This window comes from Rhincodon typus, chromosome 18 (assembly GCF_021869965.1).
Source record: "Rhincodon typus isolate 14 chromosome 18, sRhiTyp1.1, whole genome shotgun sequence".
In the NCBI taxonomy this organism is placed as follows: domain Eukaryota; kingdom Metazoa; phylum Chordata; class Chondrichthyes; order Orectolobiformes; family Rhincodontidae; genus Rhincodon; species Rhincodon typus.
In genome coordinates this window covers 23,955,730-23,979,919 of record NC_063349.1, presented here as the reverse complement: position 1 = coordinate 23,979,919, position 24,190 = coordinate 23,955,730, and the positions used below count along the sequence as shown (strand labels likewise).

The following is a 24,190-nucleotide window of genomic DNA, read 5'->3' as shown; positions in this document are numbered from 1 at the left end:
GCTGAGCTTTTGCAACAACTTTGTTTTTGTTCCTAAAAAATAAGATGCCTTGTGCAAAGGATTTCAATTTTTTTTTATAACTTGTAATCTCATTTTCAGTTCTCCACTATTGGTGGCACTTATCAGCTGACATTTCTTCTGGAATTTCTGGTGGTTCTTCCCAACAACACTACAATTTCTTCCCAAAACCTCTCTGCATCTGTATCTCCTCCCGTAAAACACGCTTTAAAACTTATCTCTTTGACAAAGCTTTTGATCATCTTACGTTTTACCTCACCAAGTGATTCCGGGACAAAATTTGTTTCACGTGCTAGAAAAATTTCAGGGTGTGTTATCATATCAAAGGCACTAATAAATGAAGTTGTTGCTGGCAGCATGAAAGTATAGGGGAACTATTTGTCAGATAAAAAGTAAAAGCGGCCCCATGAATGAGAGTGTGATGCAGGCCACTTATGACCACTCAGAACCCGAAGGCGGTCAATACAACCTCCAACACACCAAAAACTCTCAGGCAATGCAGAAAGAACTTAAATGGCCAAGGTTAAGTCAAGTCTCTAGTGCTAATCCACATTAATGACAATTCAGAAATAGTTGAAACTGCAGATGTTGGAGAATCTGAGATAACAAGATGTAGGGCTGGATGAACACAGCAGGCCAAGCAGCATCAGAGGAGCAGGAAAGTCAAGGCCTGTCCGTCCTCCCTGGACTGACCTATCCCCTCCCTAACTCCCCACCTACACTCACCTTTACTGGCTCCATCCCCGCCTCTTTGACCTGTCTGTCTCCTCTCCACCTATCTTCTCCTTTATCCATCTTCTATCTGCCTCCCCCTCTCTCCCTATTTATTTCAGAATCCCCTTCCCCTCCCCCATTTCTGAAGAAGGGTCTAGGCCCGAAACATCAGCTTTCCTGCTCCTCTATTATTGACAATTCATACTGCTTCACTCACTTCATTACCGATTATACTTCTTCTGATTAAGTAGCCAATGCTTTAACCCCTAGAGCGACTCTTTCATGTAAAACCACAAGGACATAAGAAGTTGGAGCAGGAATGAGCCATTCAGCTCTGTAAGCCTGTTCAATCATTCAATAACATTATGGCTGATCTTCTACATCAATTCCACCTTCCTGCCTAAAGAACGTAGAGAACTCCAAATCTTCACAACACTTTGAGCAACAAAATTTCTCCTCACTAAATCCTCAAGCTAACTCCTTATTCTAAGACTGTAAACCCTCGTTCTAGATTCCCCAGTCAGGGAAACGAGCCTCTCAGCAACTCTTCTGCTAAACTCCTTAAGAATTTTATAATTTTCAATTCAATCATCTATCATACTTCTAAACTGTAAGGAATAAGGCCTATCCACTCTGCCACTCCTTAACAACTTCTAAAAATTTGGGGTTGTATCTGACATGCACAGTCTCAGTCTCACACATGTGCCAATTCTACAAGTTTCTCTTTCACATTCCACAGCTTCCACCTAATTGCAGATATTCAGCAATGGCTTATAAACTAAATATACTGCAGCACACTCACCAACATTCTCTCCTTTCATTTGAGTCAAAGACGCCAATAACAGGAGGTGACAGGAGAGAACCAGTCGATACAAGTACATCTGCAATTCAAGAGTCCACACTACAGACGATGTTGTGAATTATTCAGAGTGCAGTGGCTGCAGCTTTTGCAGCCAGAGTTGTCATGAACATACTGGATGATAATATATTCCTGACATATGCCCCTTCTCAATTCCTATTTCATCCTTTTCCACAATCTGGCAGAAATTACAAACTACAGATGATGTGACCATAGACTTTCTGTATCCATCACTACACTGATACTCCTTTTCCCTCACCCCAGCCTTCCTCTACTGCATTTATGTTTACAGATACCCATGACCTGTCCTCTAGTCCTCCTCATGATGAAGGGTGGGTCAGGAGTTGACCACTGAGGAAGAAGACCCATACTTGGTCAGATACTCATAGGTCCCAGCTGAGATGTTTGAATTGAACAGACTTCAAAGGCTCATGCAGTGATGAGAATGCCATTTGGTCTAAATAGACTGATCTGGTGTTTATGAGCCCCCTCATTCCATTTACATCATCTCTGCCATTCAGCAAGTCTTTCTATTCCCTTTTTCTCTCATGTGCATATCTAGTTTCCCTTTGAGAGCATCTAATCTATTTGCCTCAACCACCTCATTCTACATTCTGCATTCTCACTGAGGAAAGAAGTTTCCACTAATTTCTCTACCGAATTTGTTAGTAACTATGCATTCATGACCCTTAGCTTTGATTTGCTCACAAATGGAAACAAACACTCCACCTCTTTCTGTTCAATCCATTTATAGAGGCGTTTTTTAAAAAAATCATATCACCCATACGTCTCATTTTTTTCCCTCAAGGAAAAAACCCAAGTTATAGAATCCCTACAGTGTGGAAACAGGTCATTCGGCCCAACAAGTCCACAGTGACTCTCCAAGGAGCATCCCACCCAGACTCCCCCCTACCCTATCCCTTGTAACCTTATATTTTTTCCCATGGCTAATTCATCTCACCTACACAGCCCTTGACACTATGGGCAATTTAGCATGGCAAATCCACCTAACCTGCACATCTTTGGACACTGGGAGGAAACCAGAGCACCCGGAGGGAACCCACACAGAATGTGCAAACTCCACATAGACAGTCGCCTGAGGCTGGAATCGAACCCAGGTCCCTAGCACTCTGAGGCAGCAATGCCAACCACTGAGCCACCATGCCACTTTTAAGTTGTCAAATTTTTCCTGCTAGTTGTAATCTCTGAGTTTTTCCAAATCTTTTCTGCCCTTACTCTAGTGCTTCTCATCCCTTTTATCATATAGGAATTAAAATCATGCACAGTATTCAATGCAGTATCGTACACAAGTTTAATTTCACCACCTTTGAGGTGTATACCCCAAAATAAAAGGTCAAGTTGCCATAGTTAAATCAGACCATAGGCCTGCTCTCTCTTTAGACTGAGATGACTGGTGGTGGTTTAACCTGAGGGTCACCACACCTCAGGCGAGGGGTGAGGTTGAGAAGGAGAGTCCTTCATGGCAACCGGGAATTGAAATGTGGGAATTGAACCCATACTGTATGCACTCTAAAAATAAATCTCAACGTTCTGTAGCATTTTTAATTGTAATGCTTGCCTGCAGTGTTACCTGAAATGATTTCCTCAGGTCCGTCTTGATTCCTTTGCTCTTTTACCTCAATCAGTCTCTTGTTTTATGCACATAATGTTTTTATATTTCCTACCAAAGAACATCACCTGACATTTATCAGTGTTCAAGTTAATTTGTCACTTTACTGCTACACTGAAGATTTCCTAGCATCTAATAGGCCTTGCATTCTTCCTCAGTTTAGTTGTAACCCAAGGTCAGTATTATCTCCAAATTTTGAAACAAAGTTATTTATTTCTACATCCAAATTATTAATCTAAATTCCAAATAACAATGGTCCCAGCAGAAATCCTTCAGCCTTACTATTTGTTTTCTGTTGTTTTAGCCAATCTGCTAACCATTCAGATAAGTGCCCAGACTTCATGTGGTCTGGCCTTTTGAAAATACAATTACATAACATCTATTTATATTACTCGTCTGCCTTTAGCTTTGCTAGTTTATTCCTCATTTTCTCCCTTCTATGCCAATGTGCTAGTATTATTTTTAGCATCATCATCCAATGAAATGTCAGTTTTGTTAACTTCAGTAAAAACTCAGGTGAAGTAGCTATTCAATACTTCTACCCTTTCACAGAGTCACAGAAGAGTTATGGTGCAGAAAGAAGCCAGTCAGCCCATTATGCCTGTTCTGGCTCATTAAGTCGGCATCATTACTTATTGCCAATCCCCTGCTTTGTCCCCACTCCCTAGCACATTGTTTTTATCCAATTACCTGTGAGTTAATTTTGGTCAACCTTCATTGGTCGTATTCCTATGTTAACTCTCTTTCGGTTATTTGCGTCAATATTCCTTTGATTTCTTTGAATTATGATTATTGAGTGGCCCTCATCAGAAATGAAGTTACCTAAGCTGGATTCAAAGGGGCAGGGCACAGTACTTAAAGTGGGTGACATTGGAAAGCTGGCAAGAGTCCTTTCCAGGTGGTAGCGCTCATCAGGTATTTAAGTAGCCCACAGCAACTCAGAGGCAGGTTCATTACTAATTGAGCCACAAGACCTCCATTTTTTTATCTCAGTAAAACAATTTGCTTAATGCCAACGTTTCTAAATGTCAGGTAACTGAACTCACCTCGTAAATTACGGATGAAGTCTTCCAGCATCATTTTTCGATCGGGTTTGATGTTGGGGCTGTACATGTCTGTGTTAAGTAAAATGATAGCAAAGGCTAAGATGAAGATGGTGTCTGGATTGTGGAACTGCTGAACCACGTCTGGGTTGCACATGCAATAACGTTGACTGAAAGAAACAGACAGAATAGTTAATAATAATTGGGATCACAAATTGATGAGTGATTTATTGACTCAAGTCTTTACCAGTATTCACAATGGAACAGAAGCCTGGAAAATCCAAAACATGACAGGACTGAATAAGTCAATTCTCCCCTAAAAGGTACACCAAAATAATGAGCTGATTTTCCTTGTGTTTGATTCAATCAAAATCTTAATTTGCCAGTGAGTCAATGAAGCTCCAGTTGTACAGATCATAAAGAGACGGGAGATAGGTCAGTGGCCTTGTTGACAACAATCCAAGAGATCCTCTTTCTAGTGACACTATTATCATTTTAATATAAATACCTGTGGGTTCTTGATTGCACAGAGTTAGTCGTACAGCTTGGTTTTGCTACATATAGATGTTTCATGGACAGATTCACTTGTTAGCAAAATGCATTATCGAGCTTCTTACATTAGCCAAAAACAGGTGGTCTGTTGTAAGCTTTCTGCTTGCGTGGGAAGTTAATCTTCAATCTTGTGAAATGCTGTTGCAGTTCAAAGCCAAGGGGACCATCAGCCAATTTTACCTAGAGCTCTGTGGAATTCAGACTAAAAATAATTTATCTCCCATAGTCTTGTGCATATTGGCAGGGCTGTTATTTGGTTGAGAAGGTAGGAATAGGGAGGGGATTATTTTGGGTTAATATTCTGATTTCCAGGCACAAAACCATATGCTCAAAGTTTAAAAGACTCTGTGACAGCCAAAGGAGGCAACTACCAGAGATGAATAAATGGCCAGTTAAACCTCTGAATGAGTTTGTTGTATAAATGTTAGTGGCTCCTTTTCTTTGTGAGGCACTGGATGCATTCGGGATGTCAACTATGAAATGGAGTAGGCAGTGCAAAAACTGTGGGAAGCCATTCAGAACGGCAGCACAGTAGAAAGAGACAGCATTCAGGAAATGCTCAGAAAAGTTCCTCATTCAAAATCAGTTGTGTAACATCCAGAAATTATTGGTATCTCCTCACTCTTGCCAAGGGAAGGAACAGGGGTGTAGCTGGGTCCCTCTGTTTACAAGCTTCATGGGTTCATAATGTGGAACAGAAGGGGTCATGAAGATTACATATTTCATTTGAAGAAAGGAAGGACATGACAGGAAATTGGATTCAGCAATGCTGAGACTGGGTTAACCAGTGATGAGAGGCAGCATCTGCAGGTGCAGAGATAGACTCCTAGGCAAGAGGAACACAGCAGTGAAGAACAGGAGGAATGAGGGCAATGAAAGTGATAGCAAAGAGTCTCCTGCCAAATGAGAAACTACCTGGACATGTTGAAGTGTCAGTGCCACAAAATGATGTGCCTGACCAACCTTGTTCCTTGTCTCCTCATTGAGAATGGTCCAAACATCTGAGGTTGTCACCATGGTTAGATCAGGAGGCAGAGCATACAATACGATGGCAGGGATACGCAAGTGATTGTGGTCTACTCAAGGGATATCCATTCTGCGGGACATTTGGAAAGAAGATTCTCTCATCTGAGTGAGAGCAACTTTCCAACACCACATACATGGCAAGGCTGCAGAATCTCTATCCAACACATTCCTTTGTTTTGACAAAACTTATTCGACATCCTCCTGCCTTTTACGATAATGAACTGAAACCACAAAATCAGCTTTAGCACAATGCCATGTCTACTGCTTTATCCAATAACAGCTTGATGTCATGTAGAACATAAACACCCAAATATTGCACAAGATGTCATTGTTGCACGAAAGCCGGTGTGAAGATCCTCCTGGTTTTTGCGTGGATGAAGTAAGGTAGACTGCTGGCTGGCATCTTAGCAAGGGAATCTGGGATGGGACAATGGGGAAAGTTCGAAAGGCTGCAGCACTGACATTACTGCAAGGTAGCTTCTGTTAGAGGATGTAACGTTATAGATTCTCCATTCAGAAAGGAAACAGATGATGGAGCCCCATGAGTATTGGCTTTTCATCGCTATCTGTCACCTCCTCAGTCTTTTCGTAGAATTCTTGATCACTAAAGGAACCAGCTGGCATCACTCTGTGCTTCCTTACATCACCTGCATCACTGACTGTTTAATACTACAATCTACAGCATGCATTCTACATATAGCAGTGCTTTGGCCCTGCATTCACTCTCAGTCACGCTGAACATGGCTCTCCACGAGGTTGATGACTTAGTCAGTGGAGGTGCTCATGCGGTCAAGGCACTGAGACAATGTGGATCACAACAGATGAATGTATTCTCATTCCATAACTGCACAGTACTTCAGATAACTCTGACAATGTGGGCACACATCTCACTCTGGTTCTCCAAGTGTAACCACCTGTTTCATGATTCTTGAGGCTCTGCATCTCTGTTATGTCAAGCCATGCCATATATGGAGGTGGCCACCAAAGTAGGTGAATGCTGAGGCAGGCTGGTTCAAACAATGCCCACCTTGAATCTCAGACTTTTGCCAAGTTGTGTACCTCCACGCCGCTCTCTATTCTCCCTCCTAACCTCAATGCCTCTCCCTTCCCTAATAACTCCATTGCCTTCTCCAAGCCCGCTCATTCTTCCATGCCACCCTGCATCCTTGCCCATTCAATCAAATGTAAAATGTAAGAAATCAAAAATCAACATAATAAATTTGCCAAGTATTTAAAACACTTATGAAAAAATACATAAGAAATTTCCGTTTAGAAAAACTGTTGCCCCTACAAGCTTATAAAAGTGTTGAGCAAAACTATTCATAGTATCAATAGCAGAAGCTTTACCCACTTTACAATTCAAAACTGTCTAAATAAATAAAGAACATTGACATCCATGCTTACTATAATGTCAAAGATTTTAAGCAATCAAAGCTAATCTATCCCTCGAGCAGTCTAAATGGCACCCTGCTGATGTGATTTCATAAGAGTGTCTCAGAATTCAGCCAATCATTCTTAATGTGGTCATCTGGCGAAACCAATGACAGACCAATCTTCCAAAAGGTTCCTGATCCAAACTATGGTTCAAGATGCTTTGGAGAAGCCATGAAACATGAGTTCTGGCAAAGCTAGCCTGATTCCAAGAAAATTGTGGATATTAGAAGATGCCTATGCTACAACGGAGGTGAGTAGGTTTGCAATCCAGGATGTTGGCTCACAACTCACACCCATATCCAGCACCAGTGAAAATACGGGAAGTGGGATCGGGGCAGGAAATCCGGAACTGAGAGGCATTCGCCACTTTAAATGGTCTCTAAACTTGGCTCAGTTCCCCAAACTCTGATATCTATAAGGTTGCCAAATCTGATTGGATGTATTTTTGGAGACTTTATCACAGAACCAACTGCCCAGACCCCATCCTCCCCACTGATCACCCAACATGTCCATCCTCACCACTGGCTCCTCTTTATCTTCTTACGTAGCCTCTCAGGGTACAGAACGAGTTTCTTCCATTCCAGTTCAATGGGTTCTCTGTTGGTTGCTACATCCAATGCACCATGTACGGACTCCTGTGCAGTAGGTGGTGTTTGGAGGATCAGGTAGATAAGTTGTTAGGAGGTTTGTGCTCTGACTCCATGTTCCTGATGAAATCTCTCAAAGTGTTTGGTGCCTTCCTGAGTAACCTTCTCCATTTTAGCCAGTTACAAGCCAAGGGCTCCTACAAATCCTTCTTCAATTAAGATTGGGGTCAAACAAGGCTGTATCAACACAACAATCCACCTCTCTATTTTCCTCGCCATAATACTAGACCTTACTTGCAGAAAATTACCCGCATGCATGGAGATAATAGATGAAAAGCTGTTCAATCAATTCCACTTGCAATCCAAGACTAAAAGCATTAACTTCAGGCATTAAACTCCAGTATGCAGATAATTCTTGCATGTGCCCTCACTCAAACTAAACTCCAAATCATTGTCTACTCTTTCTTCAAATTATATGAGAAATAAATTTTTCACTAAACATTTGGAAAGCTAAGGTTCTCTTTCCAACTAGCCCCATATCCCACAGCACAACGCCTTCCCCAAGCCCCCAAACTCCCTGCTAAATGCAATCAATGGTGAGATTCAGGAAAATGTTGGCCACTTTCCATATTCCTTTGACGAAGGCAGACAGAGACACTGAAAGTTCTCATCACCTCGAATGTGGCAGCTGAGCCTTTAGCCAACTGAGGAGAAGAGTATTTGAGGAGGAGGATCTCAAACCCAAAACTACAGTTTACTGGGCAGCACTGATCCAAGTGCTCTTACATGTTTTGAAGATGTGGACAATCCATAGCTGGCACCTCAGAGCACCAAGAGGTATCATCTGCCCAAGCCAATTGATAAGTAAGCAAATCTGCATCATCTTATTGAATGATTTGTGAACATCAGATATGGAGCATTTGTTCCCCATGTACTACATTGTTACAACCATTGAAAATATTCAAACAAAATGAAAAGAACAAAAATAAATTATTTAAAATCCCCTCAGATAGTTTGCTCACAGCACTGTCCTGGAGATTAATCTTTAAATCCAGATGACTGCAAAGCAATCCTGGATGATTGAAAACCCTAATCAATGAAGGAATAAGGGTTACAGCATTCTACAATAATTTCCAATGCTAATAAAATATTTGTTATTCAAAATTTCAATTTTTTTTGATGAGAACTAAAAGCAGCCTGTCTCTTTAAGTTAGTTGGCATCTAATTAGTAGCTCAGGGGTTAGTCGCAGCTGTTTTCTGTTAGAACAGCTTGCTGTGAACTGGATCCGATGTGAGAGCATCGGAGTGCATTGGATCTCTGATGCTCAGTGACATGAACTTTGCATTGCTGCATCCTCTCCAGGCACAGAGATGTGCAACCAGCTGGAAAGCCAAAAAGCAAAGCTGCAGTGCTCTTCAGCTGCAAAACTCAGACAATGAGGATCCATTTTTAGTCTCATAATGCTCGTTTTCCAAGTACTGTTCAAATGCTAACCCCAGCAAAATTAACTCTATTGTGTTAAGCACAGTAAGACCATGCAAGCAATGGCATGTCACTTTCATGTTCAGATTACTTCCAGTGCTTTGGGATTCATTACCTCAGAGAGGTCTGCATTTCAATTACTATCTATACCGTTAACTGAGATTGATAGATTCTTGGGCAGTGAAAGAATCGATGTCAATGTTCAGCCTAATGGCAGATAATCTTCCAGGGGTGAATATCGGACTTGGGGTACACAGAGAACAGAATAACACAGCATAAGAGCAATTTACTGCAGATAAAGAGTTATTCAGACTCAAAAAGTTAGCTTGCTCTCTCTCCGTGGATGCTGCCTGAGCCATTGTGATCTCCAGCATTTGTTGTTTTCAGGATAACACAGTAATTTTCTGTCAATATCAATTCAGCTGACCATGAACCACAACAGTAAAACTGACAATGAATTGTGTCTTCAGATTTAATTCTCTAAAATGTTACATTCAGAGCACACTCAGGTTACATGACTACATTCAATTCTGCTCGGTGATAGAGGCAGGACATAATGCTAGGTTTCTAATAAGTCATACAAGGCAATTTTGTTGTCACGGAAGAGCAGTTCAAAAGATTACAGATTGGCACCAAAAACAATGTGTTGGAGAAAGAGACAGAGACAGTGCTGACTTTTAGCTGTATAGGGAAAGCAATTGTAGTACACGGAGTGTGTAGTAGGAGTACTCAACACAGCGCTGAAGCAGTTGAATAGCTTTGCATAACTGGGACTCAGAGAAGTTCTAGGTATAAGGAGAAGCACTTGCCGTACGGAAATTAGCTGTTGACCTGTATTGCTGAAAGAGCAACAAACCTTCACTGAGTCTATAAACTTGAAGATCCAGTGAAAACTCAAGAGCCGTTGGGTATCTCTATGCTGATAGAACTCAAGCCAAGTTATAGGAATTAGTAGTTAGCTGGGTGTTGCAGTCAGGGCTTAGAAAAAGTGCTGGTGGCTCATAAGAAATCAAGTTCCCCTAATCAGTACAGCTAAGAGTATAGGAGTTTGATGCAGTTGAGCAAGGTGGGAAGTCAGGGAAAAGCATCAGGAATGATCTAACTTGGTGAAGCTATCTGTCAGCAAAAAGCTGGAGTTATGCCTGTGAATAAGTCCTAAAACGCATTTTGCAGAGTCCAGGGAATTATGGGCCAACGAAAAGAGTGTTATCAATCAAAACAGGCAATAAATGCTGGAAAGAGAAAGGAAAATGTTTGAACTTGAAGTTCAAAAGAGAGAAAGAAATGTGAAAACATGAACTGCATAAAGAAAACCTTAGGTTATGGGCAACAAGAGATGCTAATAGTTCAAATGAGGACAGAAGTCCCATTCAGGAGTTACATTTGATTAAAAATCTTCCTTTTGTGCCTCAATTGATGAAGGGACAGAGATATATTTTCCTTAATTTGAGAAAGTTTGTGAAAAATTTGAAGTTGCCAAAGGACTCAGAGATTCTTATATTACAAAGTGTCCTGACTGATAAAGCAATGGATGTCTATTCGAGTCTTTCAGATGAACAATCCTCAGATAATGAAACAGTTATGACTGTGATACTCAATACCAATAAACTTGTTCCTGAAGCTTACCACTGGCTCAGAACAGTTAAGCATACCTGAAATATATACCTCAATAAGGAACTTATCATTGCTGCTCCAGCAGTGATATTCACTTAGCTAGCCAGTATTGCTGCATGCTGCATTAAGGAAAATCAACTCTATAAAATGCTTGTAACAAAGAAGGTAAATAGCTTGCCTGAATATGGAGTTGGCAGAAACAGGTGTGCTCCTCTTAACCCTGAAATAAAGAACTGCCCCAAGCCTGCATTTCCAATTTTCATTCATCACCCCGATCCTTCACTCCACCTGGATTGATCACCTATTACTAACTCCTGACACTGATCCACAATCACAAACTCAACGCTCCTCAACGGCCAATCATGAAACTAGATCCACAAGGTGGACCCACATACCCAGGTAACTGAAGGTCAGTGAAATATCAGCATTGGCCAGAATTTACCTTATACTTCCTCAAGGCCAAATACCTCTGGAGCTTGGATCTGAACATTCTGTCTCAAAAGTGCTAAGCCTCCTCATCTCAGTGCCCACATGGACATACTAATTTCTACTGTACGTGTCCATGTATACCAGCCGTGCATCAGCACAGTATATCTCTCACAGTATGTCTCAGCAAAATGCCATAAGTCAATATTTTATGGTTAGAGAAATTTTTATGAATATTTAATTGAAATATCTTCATTTTAATCTGTGGGATCTATGGATATATTTTCTTTTCTAACATACAATTTTTAAATAAAAGTATGCATTTTAATGCATTTAGTTTTAAGTATATAAATGATTATTAAAATTCAAAAGGAGGCATGAGTTACACATTTTGTGTATATATCATTGGTGAAGAAATCCCAAACTCAGGTAAGCTAAGTGAATCAGCTCACAGGTAGTCTACAAATCCAAATTCATTATCATTATCTGGCTGGAGGAGTAGAAACCCTAATGATCTGCCAGGCTGAGCTATTCTAGGGTATTTACAAATGACAGCATTGAAAATTGAATATACTTTTACAATTATTCTAAAAGGTTCCAAGTCATTTCAGCTGTGATCACTCTTTGGAGAAGATTCATTTTCATTACCTAAATGCTTCGATAAGTCGTTCAACCTTCTGTGCCTCTCCCTGCACTCGAATGTGAGCCTGGAACTTCCGCAGAGCTTCATCCAACTCCATGTTAGAAAAATCCATTTCATCAACAACACAACTAGAACAAAACAGAAGAAATATAGTCAATTTATTCCTCCTTTTGGGGAGTAAATTCCATATTATATATTTAAAATTAGACCATGGCTCTTGGGTATCAAGATCAAACAACTTGCACATCATCTTAAATATTTTTGCAGTAAATTTTCATCTTCTTTATGAGAATCACCCACTGTTTATGGCCCATCTAATTTTCAATCCGATGTAATCAATAAAGCCACATTTTACTGCAGCCTTTAAATCAGATGCGATTTTGAGCAATGCCAGGGAGGTGGCATACCCAGCACACTGTGTTGCTAAGGTGCAAATGATGAGAAATGTGCCATGTAACATTTCTCGTATTTTATATCGCAATATGATGTGGTCATTCATATTTGAGTGGAATTGTTATACATTTCAGGTTATGTCAAGTGACAAAATTGATAAAGATGACATTGAGTGGCAGGGACCAACTTATTGCCAACCCATCAGATATTCTGATGTAGAAGAGGAAGCATAGACTAACTGATGATTAGTTGCATGGTCACTGGGTGGCTTGGGCTCCTCCCCTAAGTGGCCATTCCTCTTGTACCATTCTAAGCAGAGTTTGGTAAGGTTATTTAGCAATTGACAACCAAGATCTGCTCCCACTCAACATGCAGACATATAACACCACCACAAGAGCTGCTGGATGGTAATCATGAGGAGGAATCACATCAAATTTTCACATCAACTCAGCAGTGTTGAGGTTAATTGTAGTATTCTTCTGCTACACAGATTGAGATGAACTAACAGGCAGAGACCTGAAATCACAGCACCTCATTGGTTGTGTGGCTCACGACTCAGTACCAAACTAGTTGAGCTTATAGGCAACTTGTTACTTCATCTTCAAAACAATAAATGTGTCAATAGAAAGCCACTGTCAACTGAAAAAAAGGCAAACTAACATGATGCAAAATGTTCACTGTCTCCATTGTATTATGAAGAAGAGATGAATTGAATTATGTTATTTTCGTTCTCTTCGGTTCATAAGTAGTTGGCGCTTTCTTTTTTTTCTTTTATTTCATAGGCTGCACTGTGACACCTGAAACCCTCTAATTACGAATCCCAACTTTTAAATGACCCATAACAAACTCTCTTTAGGGTTTAAAATAGAAGCATGGTTTATTATGCATTCAAACCCAAGTACATGCTGTTGCAACACATACACATTCAGGAAGAAAGGAAAAAACAAAAACAATAAAATTTGTCATGACTCGCCAGGGTAGCTCACTAGAAATCAAGCCCCGCTATTCCCAAAGTCATCACAAAAGTTAAAGCTGTGTTTTAAAAAAAATGCAAAATTCTCGAACTGCCTGATTTTCAGACTGAGTTTGATAGAAAGCATGGATCAGGTTTCTGTATTTAACAGCAATCATAACAATTAAACTAAATTAAATAGTAAACAACTCTACAAATTGATTAGTAAACAAAAATTGATAAATAGTGAGGAGTACAGCCTTACATTACAGGTGGATAAAGTTGGGTTGGTCAGACAGGCTGATCAGCAGCATTGAATTCAATCCTGATAAGTCTGAGATGGTGCACTTGGGCAGGACAAACAAGACAAGGGAATACATGATCAACAGTTAAACCCTAGGGAGCACCGAAGATTAGAGGGACCTTGGTGCACATGTTACACCGGTCACTTAAGGTAGATGAAGTGGTTAAGAAGGCATGTGGAATACCTGTATATCTAGGCTGAACAATAGAGTTTAAGAGCTAGGAGGTTATATCGGAATTTTCTAAAATGCTGGCCATGCCACATCTAGACTATTGTGTACAGTTCTGGAATCTACATTATAGGAGAAAGGTGATTGCACTGGAGAGGGTGCACAGGAGATTTACCAGGACGTTGACTGGCCTGGAGAGTTTTCATTATGAAGAGGGACTAGATAGACTGGGATTATTTTCCTTGGGGCAGACGAGACTGAGGGACTGATGATAGAGATGCACAAAATTATGAAGACATAGATAGAGTAAACAGGAAGGAACATTTCCCCTTGACTAAACAGGAAGGAACATTTCCCCTTGACGAGGAATTGATGACTAGAAGGGCAGAGATTTAAGGTAAGAGATCAGGCGGTTAGACAGCGTGTGAGAAAAACTCAAGGTGGTTGTGGAAATCTGATACCCACTTTCTGTAAGGATGGTAGAGGCAGAAACCCTTATAACATCCAAGAAGTATTTAGATGTGCACTTGTGATGCCAAGGCATACAAGGCTATGGGCCAAGTACTGGAAAATGAGATTAGAAAAGTTAGGTGCTTTTTTTTTAAGATTTGATGGGCCAAAGGGCCTATGAGGTGTCGATCTCTGACTCAGAACTAAAACTTAATTTTGAAACATTAAATTTTAAACTTGATTTTTTTCAAAAATTTAAACTTAAACCCCACATAAATACCTCCTTACACAAACACAAACAGAGAAACATAAATAGGAAAAAAATGAGAGCATAAGGAATAACTTAGAAAATATCTCCATAATCTTTGTTCACATGATCTGTTGTTAGTCCTTTGTAAGAGGCATAGCATGGCTGTTTCATTTATGGTGGGTCTCTTATCCAATTCAAATTCACAACTTGCAGCATTCTGCTGAAGAAAAATAAGCTAGTTTTCTTCAGGTTTAAAATGGTTTACTGCAGGGAACTGAGAGAGAATTTTCTTCCGGCTGCTGCAGACCTGTTTGTTTCTCATCTGGTGTGCCTAGCATCGCTCTGTCTTGTTCACAGCCAAGCTGTTCAGTTACCTGACAAACAATGACCTGTTGTGGCAGGAAGAGGACCTTTGTTATTAAGAACTGGTCCCTAGTCCATAAACTTATCAGCTTCACATGTAAACAATTCCTTAGCTACAGTTCATCTCCACATTGCTGGAACCCACAGCCTCACAAAAAGATTTCACATTAGGTATCAAATGCCTTACTTTCAAAACACGCAGCCATCTTTGTAAATTCTGGTTTAAAACTGTTCCTCCTCATTTCAGGAACAGAAACAAAGTTGCTGGAAAAGCTCAGCAGGTCTGGCACATCTGTGAAGGAATAAACAGAGATAACGTTTTGGGTCCGGTGACCCTTCCTCAGAACTCCACATTTCAGTGCAGTTTTTAAAAAGCAAAAAAAACTTTATAATATTAGAATAATGGATAATTTCTAAATCAACACCACAAACTGAGGCTCAAAGTTGAGAGGATCTCCAAGAAAATCGCACATATCAACACAGACATCAAGTTTCTGTAGAGATGCAAGAAAGCAGAGAAGATCCCGAAAGGAACTCAGATCATGAACCCACTCAAGGCGATCTACAACACAGAATACACTGACTCTGCCATCACACCTCTCACACACTCCTCAATTATCTTGTACACTAGCTCTACAACAGACCCCTCAACCTTGACATTAAGATGGAGTCCATATTCTCAGCTTGTGCTCAAGATACAGCGGACTAGTTACGAGCCACTACCAAACAGACAAGGCAACTGAACAACACCACCTACATGCACACCAAGAACAAGAAACTGGAGAAACTCGGCATCACCACCAGCAGTAACCAAGCCTCCCCTAGTGCCACGGTTGAAACTGGTACCACCACAGGGAAATCCATTGTCAACTTGTCTGACCACACCCTTCAACCAGATGAATCAATGTTCTCGGCTCAATTTCTGCCCCACAACCAAAATGGGCCCCGTTGGTCTCATGGTAAACATAGAGGAATTTGTCAGGCGAATGACGCTCGGGAACTCTTTCACAAACCCCAAGATGTCAGCAGCAAGCCCAATGAGACAACCAGTGAACCGGAACAGTCGACAAAGAGATCTGCACTGCAGTGACCAAAGAAGCAGCAGTTGAACTGCACGCCTCCAGAAGACTGCTGCCCTAGGCTCGACTTGTATGGTCAAGCCACCAGAAGATATGTCAACATCAGATTCATCAGCCGTGCTCACAAGATAGCGCAGAATGTCACCCAAGCACAACGCAATGCCATCCATGCTCTCAAGACCAACTGCAACATCGTCATCAAACCAGCAGACAAATCAGGTGCCATCTTCATACAGAATAGTACAGACTACTGCAAAGAAGCATACCGACAACTGAATAACCAGGAACACTACAGACAACTACCTGCTGACTTGACCAAAAAATGCAACCATCAATGCAACATTCTGATCAAGACCTTTGGAGTATCCTATGCGCTCTCATCCCATGTACTCCTTGCATAGGAGACTTCTATTGCCTTCCAAAGATACACAAAGCCAACACACCTGGACATCCCATTGAATCAGGAAATGGGACCCGGTGTGAGAATCTCTCTGGCAATGTTGAGGGCATCTTGAAACCCATTGTACAAGGAACTTCCAGCTTCTGTCACAACACTACAAACTTCTTACAGAAATTCACCCACAGACCAGTCGAACCAGGAAAATTCCTCATCACAATGGACGTTTTGGCACTTAGCATCAGATACATCAGCAACCCCCACGATGACAGCAACAGCCTCAGTACTCAACACCAACAACTGCCAATTTCCAGATGCCATCCTATGACTCATCTGCTTCATCATCAACCACAACATCCTCACCTCCAACAATCAGCTCTTCATCCAGACACATGAAACAGCCATTGAGACCAAATTTGCACCACAATGTGCTAACATTTTCATGCACAAATTTGGGCAAGACTTCTTTGCTATACATGACCTCCAACCAACACTATACACCAGATACACCGTTGACATTTTCTTCCTTTGGACTCATGGCGAGGAATAATTGAAATGACTACATGATGATATCAAAAAGTTTTATCCCACCAGACTTACCATGGACTACTCTTCAGGATCAGTGTCATTCTTGGACACATGCATCTCCATCAAGGACAGACACCTCAGTACTTAACCCCACTGCAAGCCCACGGATAAGCTCACAACGCTTCACCTCTCTAGCTTCCATCCTGAATGTTTTGAAGAAGCCACCTCCTACGGACAAGCCCTGTGTAAATGCAGGACCTGCTCAAATGAAGAGGAACATGAAGGTCACCCACAGACGCTGAAAGACGCCCTCATAAGAATGGGATACAATGCTCAACTCATCCATCGCCAGTTCCAACGTGCCACAGCAAAAATCCCTAACAACTTCCTCAGAAGACAGACACAGGATATGACCGATAGAGTACCGTTCATCGTCCAGTACTTCCCCGGAGCAGAGGGATTACATCATGTTCTTCACAGCCTTCAACATATCATCAATGACATCGAATATCTCACCAGGGCCATCCTTACACATCCACTTCTCACCATCAAACAACCGCCAAACCTTAAACAGGCCATTGTTTGCAGCAAACTACACACAAAAAGCTATCACCCTAAATATGGATTTGAGAGGCCATGGTTAAGCAGCAAGTTTCCTAGCCCATGTTTGGTCTGATACCATGAGACTACCTGGGATCTGGAGGCAATGTTGAGGACTCCCAGAGTGCCACCACTTCTGGTGATCTTGTCTTGCTGGAGGTACAGAATATATCCAGGGCAGATGATGATGTCTGGGATTTTGCCTGTAAGGTCTTAGGATGGCTCTCCCACTTTTGACAGAACTCTCAAGATTTTAATAAGGAGGACTTTGCACAAGTTTGCCATTGCATCCTATGTCAATGCCAGGTGGTCCATCTAGTTTCATTCCTTTTCTAAGGCTCAGTGGCTTGCTTGGTGATTTCAGAGGGCAGTCAAGAGTTAACTACATGGCTGTGGGTCTGGAGTCAACTGTAGGCCATACCAGGTAAGGATAATAGAATTCTTTTCCTATAGGGCATGAGTGAAACAAATGCCTTTTTACAATTGATAATGGCTTCATTACTGCATTTCAGATTTAATTAACTTAAAATTTCACCATCTGTTGCGATAGGAATCAAACCTACATTTCCACAGCATTAGCTTGGGAGTCTGGATTACTAGTTCAGTGACATAACCATTTCACCACTGCCTTCCCCACATACATTAAAGTAGCCTTAAAAGTACTGATTCTAGATCTTAGATGTAACACAATAGCATTTCTATGTCATGAAAGATTCAACACCAACTGGACGGCTAGAAAGTTATCTCTTCCAATCATTATTCTCTTGCACATTTGCTGACCTATTCTCTATGACACAACATTTCTTCAAAGATGTAGTTGACCAATTAACCAATCCCATTAGCACTGCTGATGGAGATATTTCTTCACTGCACAAAGCTGTCCAATGTCATTAGTATTCTATTTTAATTTACATTTTTGGAAAATATATCTACTTAACAGCATGAAACGTCAATGTCCTTGGCTGCCACAGCTTGTATACATATATATATAAAATCCGTATTGAAAATTATTAATTATTAAGAAGTGCCAAGATAACTATATCCACCTCTGTACACATGATTGTCAAGTGACTATAGAAGACATGAAAAAAAATCTAAGTTGCTGCATCCTCAGTTAGATAACATGCCAAGCCTGGAGATAATTTTTGCTGAACTTACAAAAAAGCAATTTCGATGAGGATCACAAAACCCTTTCCAAGCAGCTCCAACTTCAGATTAAATAACTACTGTCATCATAGATTGCACACATATGGCTTTACTATTCTTTTGCAAAGGAAGGAGACATGCTGAATGTAGTCACATTTTCAGAAATAGGTTTGGACTCTTTTGGGCTCAAGATCCTTCCAGTAAAATGGCAGCAGAGAAAGGCTTCTGAGCCCATCTGCTCCGTTCACTAGTTTTTTCATTTCTTTTCTGTTTTCTTCTCTCTTCACTTGCTTTTTTTCTCTCTTTTGTTTTATTTTATTTATCTCTTGGTGAAGAGTTTGGTCACGGCAATGGCATCGACAGCGACTGGGCCCAGCGGCGCGGATTCGAGTGGGCCCAGCAGCGCAGATTCAACTGGGCCCAGCAGCATGGATTCGAGTGGGCCCAGCAGCACTGGAGAGCGGCAAACTATACAACACTTTTCACTCTATTTTGTAGTAAAATGCACGTGATAATAAATAAATCAAATCAAAAATGAATTCATGGAAAGAATTGGCAAGAGTAAGTTTTGAAGCATGCTGCTATCCATTATTCTATGTTTATTGTTATCCTGCCCAAATTAAATCAGAGTGTTTGATCCTGCAATTTAGGAGGAAATTTGAAATTAAACCACTATTGTGAAGCTGACAGAATTCAGAGAAATGTTGCCTTCATAACCTGCCAATTTTATTCTCAATTGAATGTTGAGTTACAAATTATATATTTTCCTGCAATTGTAATTCCTGAGTCAACTATTTGGGGGGTGAAGGAGAGGTGAGGAAATGGAGCTTGAAACTGAGGAAATGACAGATCAATTGTTCCGCTCTCACTCTATATTAAACCGCTCCAGTACTTATTTGCACTGCCTGGGGTGAAACATTTACATCTGCATCATACAACAGCATAGCTCAGTCAGAAGGATAAACCCACAATTTTATCAGCTGCAAACAAAATAAAATCAAATGTTATCCTTCAGATCACTTTGGTTTAACCCGGTGTGTGTGACCTATTTCTCTCCATCTGCAGGATTCTGTGGTTCACTGAGGCCTCAGCTTAGAGCAAAAAGCTAGCTGTAATGAGTTGCTGATTCCAACTCATGAAAAACGTAGTAAATGAGAAAAGGCAGTGATCTGAAAATCACTGAAAGCTCGAAAAGACAAGAGCAGCAGGCAACTGAAGGACAAAAGTCTTGGTTTCTAAGTTCATAAAAAATATTAATTTTAGCTTCACCTTCACTATTTTAGACAGAATTTTAGATCTAAGGCGACTTTTATTTCAGCATTTCTAAGCTGTAGTCGTGTGTTATTATGTAAATGATTCATGTTGATTCCTCACTACTAAAACCTGCCTGAAATGCTGATGCAAAAATTTATTGTTTTGATGTCCTATGTCATCTAATCTATAGGGATTTGATTTCCTCTGGCAAGAGACTGTTCTGTGCGTTTGAACGAAATTCCTTTTGTTCACTTTTAATACAGTTGGCAACCTATTTATATCCATCATGTCTAAACATCACATCAATGACTCGGTTAACATCAAACATCAAGACCATTCCTACAAATTCCGATAACCTTTAGACTGTTGGATCAGAAATATATTGGAGTCCTGATTTATGGGAGTGAACTGTGGGAGGAACCACATCAGACACACGAAGTCTGAGAATATTTTGAAATGCGTGCACCTGGTCTGCTATCCACTGCATTTTTTGTCTCCAAGTGATCTTACTAGATACATCAGCTATTAAGTGTCCACTCAAAAGCAATTTCAGGCACCACCAGGATTTTACCAGCATGCATCCAGACCCCTCACTGAGATTGAAGCTTGAAGCTTAGAATTGGCAGGCTGAGGAGAGGAGGAGACTGGGGGAAAGGTGGAGTGAGAGTGCTCTTTTAAATTCCTCAGAGCCATGGCCCTACTTAAAAGTCTTTAGCCAGTCTCCTTCTAGAGTAACACTGCCATTTCTCCCAATGGGTCTGCCTGCTGCTTAGAGCTTCAGATATTTAAACTAGCCCTCCAGTCTGTGCAGTGCACTTAACGCCCTTTATTGGATGGCATTCCCAATGGCAGCTAATTAACATGCTGCCTCCAGGCTGATTACACAGCCACCTGACCACATAAACAACAGAAATAACAAACTGGTGTTGTTGTTGTCATAACTGTCTCAAAATCAACAGAGAAATAAAACAATGATCATCTTTTTCCATTATAACAGATGAAAAGTGCATATCAAGCACAGTAATTACAGTCAACATTAATTTGTGTATTCTGTAAATATCCTTACAGACGTTAAAAAATTCTTTTCATTTTAGATCCTTGTAACCAGCAACATTCATTCTATGAGCCTAAGATATATTCAAACCAAAATTGAAAAGGTATTGAAGAGTCTGCTAACCAATTCTTCCATTAATATCTCTACTGCATGAATTTAAATGTAACTATCCAAGTTCTGTGCAAAAGACTGGAAGAAAGCTGTTACAGCAAGCTATACCACAGTTTCATCTTCTAATAATTGATGCCAAAAATGCCACAGTTTCAACAGTACAATAGCATATGAATCCTCATGAGCTTCCATGTGTTCAGTTCTGAGCTTACACATGTTTATCTGAGAAGACAGGATAAAAGGTGAATTGGTCATTCTTATTTATTGGTAATTGTTTAAGATGGTAATAAACAGAGATAATCAAAGTGGATCAAAATAGGTCTCCATCCTTGAAACTCTCCAAAGATGTTGCTGTGTTAAAAATAGAAGCTGGTTTGCTTTTCTTTTCCTGTCTTTGATAATGCAGACTGGCAGCTCTGTTTGAAACTAAGGCACAGTCTCCTGGAGGCAACAGCACCTTTGAACAGCCAGTGCTAATCCAGAACATATTATTGTGCTTTGGTGATTTTTAGCAACCTTTAAACTGAGAGGATTGACTAAATCAAAGTTGACATTTCTTCAACTTGTTCATTAATCAGTATTAACTGTGGCGAACAGATCATTAAGGAATTGGTTAGGCCCCAAATTACTCAGATGACAATGATAAACAGTCGTCTTGGCTTATTTTATGATTTAAAATTTGTTCAAACTTATTATTAATTCATTTAAAGCGCTTGGCTTTGAAATTCTGTAATGGCTGTGCCAGCCTTCTATTGTAACTCTGGTGGGAGACTCTAAGGAATCCTCCTTTGATTAGTTAAATGAAATCTTGCATTCAAACTTGTACGTGTTGTCGTAATGCAAGGAACAAAATTAATTATGGTGGTCACGCACGAAGATCATGCTACATGGTTTCTTCAGATCAAAGGTTGGCTTCTCTCAGTGTATTTCTTCTGTTGCTCATAAACGTTTTTTCCAAAAGGATCCTGTCTTTCCACTAGAGCCAGAAGCTTCTCCTTTGAAATCGAATCATGTCTGCAGATATGCCCTCCATATGAATCTCCAGTCTCTGATATAATGCCTTCTTCTATCATCCAAAAGAATAGTACACATCCTCAATACTTAACCATACATTTCTTGCTCCCCATTGTTCTAACCACACTATGATTGTTTACCCATCTTCCAGCTTAATGAGCACCATGATGAGAAAAACCTAAAACGGATAGCATGAATCAAAGTGGAGAATGATTTGGTGAGTAGTACAAAAAGGCAGGTTCCATCAGAGAATCAGACTGAGATACCAACTACCTGGGAACTGAGTACCATATTCTGTCATTTAAATGTCCAGCAACTGTGAAAGGCTAAGTATGAGAGGTAAGTGAGGGAGCAGCAGGGGAGAGGGGGCTGCAGGGGGAGGTGGTTGAAGGGGATAAATTGCCAGATGGGTAATATGCCAGGTAAATACAAGTGCCTCGGGTTGGGTATGCTGGGGGAGAGTTGGGCACAGTGGAGGGTGGGGGCTGTGCCAGCCTCAGGTTGCGACTGGATGGGATGCTGTTCAGTCAGGTGAGGGGGAAGGCATTGGATCAGAATTAGGGGGTGTAGAGTTCAGGTCGGGTGGAAATGTCAGGTTGGGTTGGGCTGTTTGTCGCTTCGGGGACTCTATTGAGTCCTCTCAGTGGGGGGTATCGGTATGGCAGAATGTCAGATTTTATTGGGGGGAGGAATGTCGGGACAGGTCATGGGGTGTCACGTTTTATTGGGGAGAGGGGGATATCAGGACAGGTGATGGAGTTGCCAGATTAAATCAGGGGGATATTGGGTCATGGGGGTGTCAGGTCTAATGGAGAGGGGTTGATGGGTTATGGTGGCATCAGGTTTAATGGGGGCAGTTGTTGGGTTATGGCAGTGTCAGGTTTAATGGGGGGGAGGTTGATGGGTTATGGCAGTGTCAGGATTAATGAGGAGGGTTCATGGGTTATAGCAGCATTGGATTTAATTGGGGTGGGCATTATTGGCTTATGGCAGTGTCAGGTTTTATCAGGGAGGGGTGTCAGGTCATGGGGTTTCAGGTTTTATTGGGGGGGGGCACGGAGGTCAGGTCGGGCAAGGGGTCTGTTTGAGGTCCGGGGCTTGATCAATTTTGGTGGGTTGGGTCAGGGAGAAAGGTGAAAGTGTTTGTCAGATGCAGTTAGTGTTGGGAAGCTATTTTGTGTGAAGCTGTCTAGACTCCGGTTTGTAATTTTTGTTTAAACAACAGTATTTGCAGAATTTGTTGAAGCCGGCTGTTTGTAAATGACATTAATAAGACAGCCCACATTCAACGGTACTTTAAGGACTGCAACTAGCTGTTACCACTGAAGAGAAATAATAATTCTTTGTATTGCTCTGATCTTCCACATCTACCTATTTGAGAATTCACATTTACCAGACAGCTTATATTATATTCCAATGCCTTTGTGAAGACTTCCCTACAAACCACTCCCTCACACAAAACCACAGGAAAACCAGTCTCAGGGATGCTGAGCCAATTGTACCTGACATAAACCATGCATAAAAGGCATTGGAGTGATTTAATTTAATGGCTCTTTATTGAGCAATAGAAATGAAACTGTCAATGCAAAGTTATACAGATCAAGGGTTGGTCACCTTGCTGTTGGGCTTGTGCGTGCTGTGTGTAAGTACCATTATTTAGAGGTTTACTAGAGGCAAAGACAAAAAAGGATGAACTGTCCAGATTGGTGCTTGGCATACAACTGGCATCCAAGTCATGGCATTCTCACAGACAACAGTGTCGTTTATTAAACAGAAAGACTACCAACATTTAATTTGCAGCTTCTGGCACGCGTACATTTAATAACTTAACACACTTCATCAGAAGATGTAATAATACTGCTGCGTTACCTAAAAAACAAAATCTTCTTCACCTCTAATGGTAACCACTTTTTTTAAATGTTGTTGGTATCTTTAAAGTTCACAATGCACCAACTATTCCTTTTCTTTTTCTAGCTGTGCCCTTCAATTAGGTTAAGTTGAAGAGGAAGTCTAGCTGTGCAGCTTCTGGCCCAGCAGTATGCACATGCAGTGCTCTCATGATTAACTCTGTTTCCTGAATAGAGGAAGATCTTTTCT

General features: G+C 40.9%; 1 protein-coding gene across 2 annotated transcripts in view; it reads right to left on the bottom strand.

The window, feature by feature from the left end:
- LOC109921905 (IQ motif and SEC7 domain-containing protein 3-like) overlaps positions 1-24,190 on the bottom strand; it is a 183,366-nt gene that overhangs the window by 107,884 nt on the left and 51,292 nt on the right. For both annotated transcript variants that reach the window (XM_048607764.1, XM_048607766.1), the window contains exons 4-5: positions 12,035-12,157; positions 4,268-4,434 (exon numbers count right to left, since the gene is read on the bottom strand). In XM_048607764.1, coding sequence (XP_048463721.1) covers positions 4,268-4,434; positions 12,035-12,157 — 290 coding nt within the window. The remainder of the gene's footprint in view (positions 1-4,267; positions 4,435-12,034; positions 12,158-24,190) is intronic.